Genomic DNA, 9,668 nt, shown 5'->3' with positions numbered 1-9,668 from the left:
TGAGGGACACGCTTGGGAGGGCAGCGATGTAAAAGGGGGAAACAAGGCCACGCACACAGTCTGGTTTATTGGCTCATCATACACACACACATCAAATATGTACACAAACATAAATATTCCAATGTACAAAGTTTACATGGGACTCACAGATCACCCCTCGTCTCTTTCATCCAGCACCCCCAACTTGTGCCGTCCTCTTCCTGTTTCAGGATGAAGGCGTGTGAGGGGCTGGCACTAGGAGGCAGGGATCTGGAGGAGGGAGAGGTCCTGCTCCCCTCTCCTCACAGGCACCTCCGAAGGGTCCTGTCCCTTTTCAATGGCACCTTAGGGCAGAGGGCTAAATCCCTCATCCCTCTCTGCTGCAGCTCAAATCCCCAACTCTCCTTGATCCCTTTGACTCTCCTCCCTAATTTCCTTGGCTTCGTCCTCTCAGCATGTCCCTGCTTCTCCATCTCTGTGTCTGTTCCCACAGTGCCTGCAGGGAGGAGGGTCTTCGGGCCATGGAGTCCTTCTGGCCCCTCTGCCCTCTTCCTGGGCCTTATAGGAGGCTAGGACTACGGTGCAGCTCAGCAGAGGGGTTGGTGCCATTGGCAGGCTCTCTGTTGGGGGTAGGCGCTAAGCCACAGCCCTCCCCAGGGCAGCCATGCTGGATCAAGATGTCTGCACACTCCTGGCTGCCGGCCCGGCGAGCATATGCCAGTGGAGTCAGGCCCCGGGCGTCCCGGCTCCTCACGTCCACCCCGTACTGTAGGAGAAAACACATGTTGACAGTTGGCAAGACATGGGAGGAGAGAGATTGGTTGTAGGGGAGGAAAGAAGAGGTTGCTTTCAAAGAACAAGGCTAAGAAGAGCGAGGTCAGGGCAGGCTAGAGGCACGTGACTCACCCAGATGAGCAGCTGCGTGAAGACAACGTTGGCCATGGCACTGGAGAGATGTAGAGCTGTCCGCCCGTCCCCGTCCCCATAGGTCTCATTCACCTCCTCTTTGGAGCCATGTGCCAGGAGCATCACCAACAGCCGCAGGTCATCTTCCACCACGGCCCGGAGCAGCTGCTGCCCCAGTGGCACATCTGAGCTTGGCAGTGGGGCCAGGAAGAGCTTCTGTTCATACTTGGCCCGTATCCAGCGTTCCTTCTCCTCTCTGCAACCACAGGCCCATCAAGGCATGAGCCAAGGAAGGTCACCGAGCAACGGGTGGGGCCAGGAAGGTGGGCAGGAAAGGAAGCGAGCACCCGGGGGAACAAGGAAGAAACAGTGAGAGAAGATGAGATGGAGCAAAAAGGGAGGAGAGAAGCCTTGGAAACTCCAGGCACACAGAGGGGCAGTGGGTAATGGAAAGGGGGGTGGGAGAAGCTGAAAGGAAGGGACACTGAAGGGAGGCCCCCTGGGGACAGTGGGGATGCAGGGGCTGAGAGGGCAGGAAGATTCCAGGCAGGCCCGTGTTGCAGCTTATCTGGCCGTCTGAACTCTCTTGGATTGGCAGTGCTGGAACAAAGCGGGTGGGGGCCTGCACTGGGGGACCACGCACTCCCCTATCTCTCACCCATTCTCCCCATCTCAGAGCTCCGGAGTGGGCGCTCTGCACCACACCGTGATAGGGGCCCTGCGCATGCGCCTCCTGCTGGCCCCTGACCTGCTGATAACGCTCAGAAAGGGCCCGTTGTTGTGAGGCGCCTGAGTGACAGGCACCAGAGCAGAAGGGGCACCCCCAAGGGGCCAACTGCCAAGCAGAGCAACAGACAGTTTTAACCCTTCTAATACCATCACAGCCACTCCAATCTTCCCCATGCTGGGAGCCCCCAACGGTTCCCCCATTCCTGGCCAGCTCCAGGGCACCATCTGCTCACCTGCAGGCATCAGGCCCTGGCTTGGAGTAGCCACCCAAGGCCCCCTCCCAGACGCTGTTGGCGAGGGCATTGCCCATGGCAGTCATGACAGCCAGCAGCTCAGGCGGCCAGTCATCGAGGTCAAGGGAGCGCACCCGGGACAGGTGAGCCCCCAGGTGTCGGTGGATGCCTGAGCACTCAATGCACATCAGGGCACCCAGGTTCAGGCTGGCCCAGTCTGGATCTAGGCAAGGAGAGGAGAATGATATAGCGACAGCAGGCAGGCCACCAGAGCGCGGGACAACTAGGGAAGGCTTCCCTGCCCTCTTCCCTGCTCCCTGATGCTTGGGAAGCTTTCCCTGGGCCATCCCCAGCTCCCAGCCCCACCAGCCTTGCACTCACTGGGTGCATCGCAGTCGATACAAAAGCTGTTGCCACGGACGGTGCGGACGGCCTGCACAGCCAGAGCTGCGTTCTGGTTCCCCAGTCGAGTCTGTCGCACAGCAGGAGAGACAAGGGGCGGTTGGTCAGTCATGAGGCCCCTTTCAGTCCCACCCCAGCCAGGTGCTCTGTGTGGGCCCAGTCACTCTGTACCCACCTTGTCCTTGGCACTGCGGCAGCCTTGCAGGCTGGCAAGGATCTGGGCCTGCACACTCTGAACCCACAGCTCCCGCTCCTCCGCCGTTGAGGCCTCGAAGTGCCACGTCTGCCCAGTGAGGGACACCACCACAAATTCAAACGACTCCTCTGCCTCTGTTGGGGGGGTGTTTATGCCATCAGGGCTCCTGGCCTGCGTGCACACCCAGGGCATGCTATCGCCACAACTCCACTCACTACCCTGCTCCACTGGCAAGTGTCCTCCCCTAGACCCTTCCCCAGCTGCAAGGCCACACGCTCCAGGACAGCTTGCAGGGGGAGGCCAGAGTAAACCTGCAAGACTAGTGTGAGCTCCCAGTTCTCATTCCTAACCACCTGTGGAGCTTAAGTGAAAACAGATGGGGGATGCAAGATCTTGGCACCCCTGGCACTGCCGGGAATGGGTGTGAAACCAGAGAGGGGTGCATCCCAGAAAGAGCTGAGTATCTGGAGAAGGATGCGACGGGGTGCTAGGAGGCAAACACTGGGAGAGGGTGGGGGAAGGCGGGTGTGGGCACCATCCGTACATGTCAGCTGCAGCCGCCTCATTTTGCAGCTCATTAAACCCAATATTCCTGACGGCGTCAGCGTGGGGCTCCTGGGAGCTGGGCCCCTCCCCCACTACCATGGCATAGACAGGCAGGAAGGGCAAGTGGATGGGGGAGAGGAGGAGAGGTTTTCTACAGGACCTGCAGTATGTGAGCAAATAGGGGCCTGAGGGCATCTGTACTGACAAGCACTGAGGGCTGGACTGTGACCCCAAGCAATGTGGTGAAGCTCTTCCAAGCTCTGGTCCCCCAGGCCCCAGAAGACAGCCGCATGAATCTCATTCCCAATGGTCACTGCCCCATGGGTGAACAATTCCTAACAAGCAGTGTGACTGTGTCCTAGGGGCTGGAAAGACAGCACAGGTGCCTGTGGTAAGGCCCCAGGGTGAACCCCAGTTCTGCCAAGGCCATCCCTGCTTGTAAGTCCTCACTGCATCTTGGCCCCAGGCAGCCTCACCTCAGTGACACCGACATCCCCTGGAATTCCTCCTCTGCTGGGCCCTTGCTCTCAGGGACTGTTAGCAGAACTGCCTTCCCACAGAAATAGAACCGGCGCCTCCTTCCCCAGGCACCACCACTGCGCCTCACCTTGCTTTCAACCACAGCCTTCGAACTACGTGATCTCCATGATCATTTGTGGGGCTTAGTCTGCCAGACCAGAAGAGAGACCCCACGCTATAAGTACTAAGCATCACTGTGTCACAGGTTGGCTAGGTGTCTCTGCTCCCCTGACCCATACGTCTACCCTGATGATTAGAGCAGAAGTGAGAAATTATGAGTCTGTAGAAGTTAAACTTATTTGGGAGCAAAGAAACTCCAATCACCAAGAAGAGGGAGGTTTTGAAGATACTTTGAGGAAAATCTGAGGAGCAGCAGTATAATTAATAGAGGAAGAGAAAGGTCCTATGGAAGAAGGCTTCAGGACCTGGAATTCCTTAGCCTAAGGAAAACTAATGAGACTCAGCCAATCTGTACACATGTATTACGCACCTAGTAAGTACCCAGCACTTTATTAAACTTGGGATGACACAAGAGACAGAAAACACAGGTCCTGCCCGAACATCTTAGAGGAGCTATTGATGTAGCAGTCTGCTGTCTTTTACCTTAAGAATAAATGAAGTAAGCCCACATTTCAACAGAAAGGGTTTCAGTTATCAGAAGAACTTTTCTAAGATACCAGGTCTAGATTACCAAAAGAAGTTGTAGAACTACTTTGATTAGCAACTACTAGAAAGTGCTTAGTCCATTGAATACAAAAAAAAAAAAAAAAAAAGGTGTTACTTTTAGGGTACTATCCCCAAGTCCCACTGCCCACCTCCTGTGCCCGGTTTCCCTCTGGGTCCCCCTAACCTTCAGTAGCACTGCTGGGGCCGTCTGGTCGGGGGGTCCCGGTGCTCTTTTTCCTCCGGTGCTTCTTCCGGTTGGAGTGGGGAGATGGGGGAGGATCCAGCTTGGGGCTGGAACTGAGTACCTCAGCTGGGCCACTGGCTGGTGAGGGGAGAGTTGGAGAAGTGTGGGAAGAAGGGAGGCAGAGGAGGGGAGGGGCGCAGGGCACTGGGAGGAGAAGAGGACCAGTCCTGCCAACTGTAGCTGGGCCACACTCAGGAGAGCCAGACGGACACCTCTCTCTAGGCGAGGTCTGCCTGGGCTTCCCAGTCCCAAAGCTCCCCAGCCTTGGAGGAGGAAAATGTGGAAAGAGAATAGGAAACTTAGGCAGAGCAGGATGGAGGCAAAGGGAGGAAGCTGCCTCTGCAGCCTGGAGGGGTGGAAGGCAGCCCAGGGAACTCACGGGGAGCTGAAGCCCCAGCAGCTCCGCACCAAATTTATCCTCAATCACACTCCCCGCTCCTCACAATTAATAGCAGAATTAGAAACAATCAGGGAGCTGCCTAATTACTGTCAATTAGAGCGCGCTAATCAAGCTCCGTCTCCCACACCCCGCCCGGCGCTCACCACTAAATGTCAAACTTCATTAGAGGCAGACACGCTCCCTCCCTTCCTGCCTTCCTCCTTCCAGACTCAACAGAGGGCCCTCACGCAGGCCAGCACAGGCCACTGGACCGGTGACCCAAGGGAAGGGCCCCTGGCTCCCCTTCTCATGCGCTCCAAGCTCACTTCCCCCAGGGGTGGGCTAGGCATGGATTGGGAGGTGGGGCAGATCCCTGTGCTGGCACCGCCCAGCTCCTCCCTCCACCCGTGCTCCTGAGGCCATGGCAGCTCAGAGGCTGGGCCTCAGGGCTCCTACTGGGAGGGCTCAGGGAAGGCCTTTGGGAAGCCAATCAGCTGGGAGAGCACCCATGGCTGGGGTGACAGTGGGGCACCCTGGGTCTTCCTGTCATTACACCATCACTCAGGACAAGGGCATGGAAAGCGCAAGGGACAAGAGAGGAGAGCTGGCTCCATGCCCTTTTGAGCCTTCAGAACTTCAGATCTGTGGTCAATGATGAAAGTAACAAGTAGGGTCAAAAGAAGAAAAGCAGAGAGAGAAAGAGAACAAAGGGGCAAACGGAAGAGCCCTGGAAGCAGGTGGAAGGGGCAGACGGGAGAGACAGTGGAGTCACCAACCCACCTAGGATGGGTGGAGGCCTATCCGAGGGGGACAGCACAGGTGGAAAACGACCTTTCAGGACAACTCCACAGGGACCCCCCAGTTCCACAGTAGCAGGCGAGATGCTGCTGCCTTCGGAACGTGGCTCACATGGCTTAGAGCGCCCAGCCTCCGACCTCCCTACTCAGCCGCTTCCCCGTCCCCCTGCCGAGAGGCTGATGAGCTAACTGCACGGGGGGCTGATGGGGATGCGGGAGCCACCACCAGCGCCGCCTGGGGACGAAGGGGAGGAGGAGCTGCAGAGGGTGGGCCTCTAGCGCCCGCCCCAGGCAGGGCTGCAGGCAGACGGGGGCTCTGGGGAAAAGGGCTGCACATGGAGGCTGGAGAAGGAACAGTGCCCCTACTCTGCTTCCAAGACAACGTCAGTACTAGCCCCGAAGCAGGGTCTCTCTGACAAGCCCAGGAGGGCCCAGCTGGGCCCAACCCCTTGGCCTGGACACTGTCCCACTGCAGCCTCCCAAGCCAAGAATGCTGCCCAGTTCCCCTCCTCTCTGTCACTGGGGCCCCAGAAAAGGTGGGAAGCAGCAGAGCCACCACTCACCAGGGTGCTGCATGCCTGGGGGCAGGGAAGTGGTGGCCTCACTCCACTGGTCGGCGCTGGAAACGGAGCAGGAGCGCTGGTGCAGCCCCTCAGGGCGCGGGCCAGCCCAGGCCGAGCTGCTGAGGGGGCGCTCAGAATGCAGGGATGCGCTGCTGGCCGAGTGGGGGGCACCTGGGGGCGGGAAGGGTCAGACTGGGAAGGGAGGCCGGGCAGGGGAGGATTCTCAAAGATACTATCCTAAAAATAGAGCTGCAGGGCAGAGCCTGAGACATTCGGCAGGGCACTGGGTTCATCAGGTGGCGGGCCAGCTTCTGGGAGAGCCAGAGGCTGCGCAGGGACCCTGTGTGCCTTAGGAAGCAGCCTGTCCCCAGATCTTCACGGTCCACAGCTCTGTCCCCTCACTGTGGTCCGGGAGCGGGGCGGGGGGTCTCTGCATCAGAGATCTTCCAACTTGTGGAACGAGCTGGGTGGTGCTGACACCCATCGCCGCAGTGCTCCTTGAGGGGCCCCTCCTGGCTTGGGCCCCTGCACCCTCCATTCTAGTCCACGTATGCCATTTGCTTTGCCTCAGCTTTACTGCCATTCTGACGAGAAATAAGTGTATCAAATTCAAGTAATTATGTCTAATTAGTATTAGTAATTATCCTGTTGGGCTGGAGAAAATTAATCTTTCGTTTCCCATCAGGGAAGAATGGCAGACCAGGGGGAACCGAAGGCTCTAGGAAAGCCAAGGCTGGGGCAGGCACGGCGGCCGGCAGTGGAGGGAGGACAGAGCGCCGCACAATTCTCCCACCTCACTCCCTGGCTGAGCCCCTGCTGGAGAGATTCTGGGAACAGCCGTGGGGCCTCAGAGGCCTGTGACACAAGGCCTGAGTTGGAACTCTGAGAACCTAAGCTTCCTTCCCCTTCTTCAGTCCACCCAACACTGAGACCACAAAGAAATGGCCCCAGGCGGTCTAAGAACACGGGAGGCCAAACCTGAGGTGCTTCAACCTTGAAGCGGAGGAGCCCGCCAGGTGCTGGAGGTTAGTGGGAAAGCAGAGAAGGGGCCCGGAGCTGGCCAAAGCTGGAGACAGCAGGCAGAGGCCCAGCCAGGGGAAGGGCAGGCGCCAGGTCTCACACCAGCCCTGCAGGCGGCGGGACTGAGGGGAAGCCTACGGGGAGATGGCACCGGGCTGCAGCAGCTGGAAGGTAAAGGAATGGCCCAAGGGGCCACAGCTCTGCTGCTGGGAGACGCCCAAAGGCAGGGAGCAAGTTTTATGTTCCTCTTGTATCTGTCACAACACCCCAAACAGGACCAGACACATAGTAAGTGCTTAGTCACATACGTGCAGCACAGAGGCTACAGGCCGGTCTCCATCTCCAGGCCCTGAAGAAACACGTAGAGGCTGCCTCTTCAGAATCCCACCCACCTCCCGTCCTCTGCCCTCACAGGTCCCGCCTCAGGAAACCTTCCGGGGTGCACACTTGGTCCCTCATTTCTCAGATACCTTGCTTCTCCTCACCCCTGCTTTCATTCCCTTCCAGGTTCCAAATCTTATTCCCCCTCATCCCTAGCCCCATCCAAAGACATCACAGGCCCAACTTCCTCCCCAAGCCCCCGACCCAAAATCCTGAGGGAGGGAAAGTGCTTTCCCTTTTCTTTGTTAATTCTCCCCTCATTACGCCTGCAATCCCACAATCAGTGTGCACTGTAATTGTCGAATTTGATGCTAATGATTAATGAATTAAACATGGAGCCATCAATTAGTCCTCGGAGGATAATTCTGCATAAAGCAGCGGATAATGTAATTACAGTAACAAAGATAATGAGATGTTAACATCGCCCGGTGAGTGAGAGACATGTGTGAGTGTGCACGAGGGTCGGTGTCGGCGTCGGCATGCGGCAGCGGGACGCGGGCTGGGTGGGCACCGTCCGCGAGCTCCTGCGTGTGGGCGCTGTCATTACAGGAGCGAGGGCACGGGGCTGTCTCCTCCATGCCACTGCCGCTCCCAGGTGAGGGATGTCAGGGACAGGAACGGGACAGGACAGCGTCTTCTCGTTTCCCTCGCTCTAGGGAAACAGCCCAGCTGTCCTCTGGCTCCCTGCTGTCAAGGAAAGGGACTCACTTGGGCCTGCTCATTTTTGGAATGATAAGAGAAACCCCAAGCTGACCAAAGGGGCTCCTGGGGGCCGGTGCCAGAGGGCTCCCCGCAGCTCTGACCCGCTCTCCGGGCAGAGCACTGAAGACTGCATGTGACCTGCCATCAGGCCAGTACAACCCCACGGCAGGCTCAAGGTCCCCCACTGGCACAGCCCCATGATGGGTGGTGGCCGGCCTTCTCCTTCTTAGCTTCCTTCCTTCCCTCCATCCACCTCACAGGCTTCCTTTCTGAGCTCAGCGTGGCTTAGAGGAAAGAACATGGCTCTTCAAGTCAGACACAGTTAGGTTGAACCCTAGGTCTCCCACTTACTGTGGAATTTACAGACAAGTTTGTTAGCTACGCCAAGCCTCTGTTTCCTCATTAAAATGGGGACAATAATCTCTACATTAAAATGAGGACCTGGGACCTGATGCAGAGACATCCACTGCATAGGGTACATCTCAGTTGTGTCAGGCCCCTCCCCCTGGCCACTCCCCTGCCTTCGGGCTGGTCCGCGGTGTTTCTGCGAGAGTGGGCCCAGCACACCTGTTTCAGGTGCCTTGCCTCCAACAAGGACCACACCTGGAGGCATCATTGCGCCTTCCTTCCCTCTAACCTGGGCTTTCTCAGCGGAGTCCCATCAGCCTTGTGAGTGGGACAATTCTTTATTGTTTGGGGTCTCTCCCATCCATTCCAGGGGACTGGATGTCATATCCCCAACCACCTGTCCACTAAGTCTGTCACATCCTCCCCTCACTGTGACAAGCACAGGCCCTCTAGGGAGGTGACTCACCCAGCTGCAGACCTGTGCTGCCAGGCGCTGACTGCTGGGACAGGGCACAGGAATGGCACCAGCAGGGCAGCTGTTACTGGGCCCAGGGAACATGAGATCCAATGGTATAGGACAACACTGGGGATACTGAAGTCTTGGGGGAAAGCAATCGGGAGCCAGGGGCTCTGGAAGCGAGGGAAACGAGTGTGGAAGGACGGACCCTGGAAGAGCATGGGGCCTGGGGGCCCAAAGGAGGAGGAATGAAGCGGCACTAGGGAGTTGCTGGGGACAGGAGGCCTTTCACCTGAGCCAGCACTGTCAGTTGAAAAGGCAAGAACACAACAGCTCTTCACTGGAGTTTCTTGCCTCCAGATCCTGTCTAAATTCAGTCCTCTCTGAGCAGAGACCCACCTCTCACTCAGGCCTGAGAATATGCACCAGGTTGACCTCAGACAGCTCCGTCCCCTTCCACCTCCCCTATCTCCATATGCCAACCTTGGCTGAGATGCCGGCCATGCACCCAGAGGCATGGCCCCCACCCATCGCCTGCCTCGGATCCAGATGCAGAGATGGGCCTAGGACCACCAGCACCACTGCCCAAACATGACACTAC

General features: G+C 57.8%; 1 protein-coding gene across 6 annotated transcripts in view; it reads right to left on the bottom strand.

Moving 5' to 3' along the window:
• Positions 1-48: 48 nt before the first annotated feature.
• Positions 49-9,668, bottom strand: part of AGAP3 (ArfGAP with GTPase domain, ankyrin repeat and PH domain 3) — a 58,495-nt gene continuing 48,875 nt past the window's right edge. For 3 of the 6 annotated variants that reach the window (XM_034965268.3, XM_008967950.6, XM_024929587.4), the window contains 7 exons: positions 6,160-6,330; positions 4,361-4,498; positions 2,425-2,579; positions 2,229-2,319; positions 1,848-2,070; positions 886-1,141; positions 49-745 (listed from right to left, as the gene is read on the bottom strand). In XM_034965268.3, the coding sequence (XP_034821159.1) occupies positions 539-745; positions 886-1,141; positions 1,848-2,070; positions 2,229-2,319; positions 2,425-2,579; positions 4,361-4,498; positions 6,160-6,330 (1,241 nt within the window). In that variant the 3' untranslated portion in view covers positions 49-538. The remainder of the gene's footprint in view (positions 746-885; positions 1,142-1,847; positions 2,071-2,228; positions 2,320-2,424; positions 2,580-4,360; positions 4,499-6,159; positions 6,331-9,668) is intronic. The other 3 variants (XM_034965267.4, XM_024929588.4, XM_008967952.4) reach the window with 2 other exon arrangements.

Source organism: Pan paniscus, chromosome 6 (genome assembly GCF_029289425.2).
Source record: "Pan paniscus chromosome 6, NHGRI_mPanPan1-v2.0_pri, whole genome shotgun sequence".
Taxonomy (NCBI): domain Eukaryota; kingdom Metazoa; phylum Chordata; class Mammalia; order Primates; family Hominidae; genus Pan; species Pan paniscus.
This window is presented reverse-complemented; position numbering and strand designations above follow the sequence as displayed.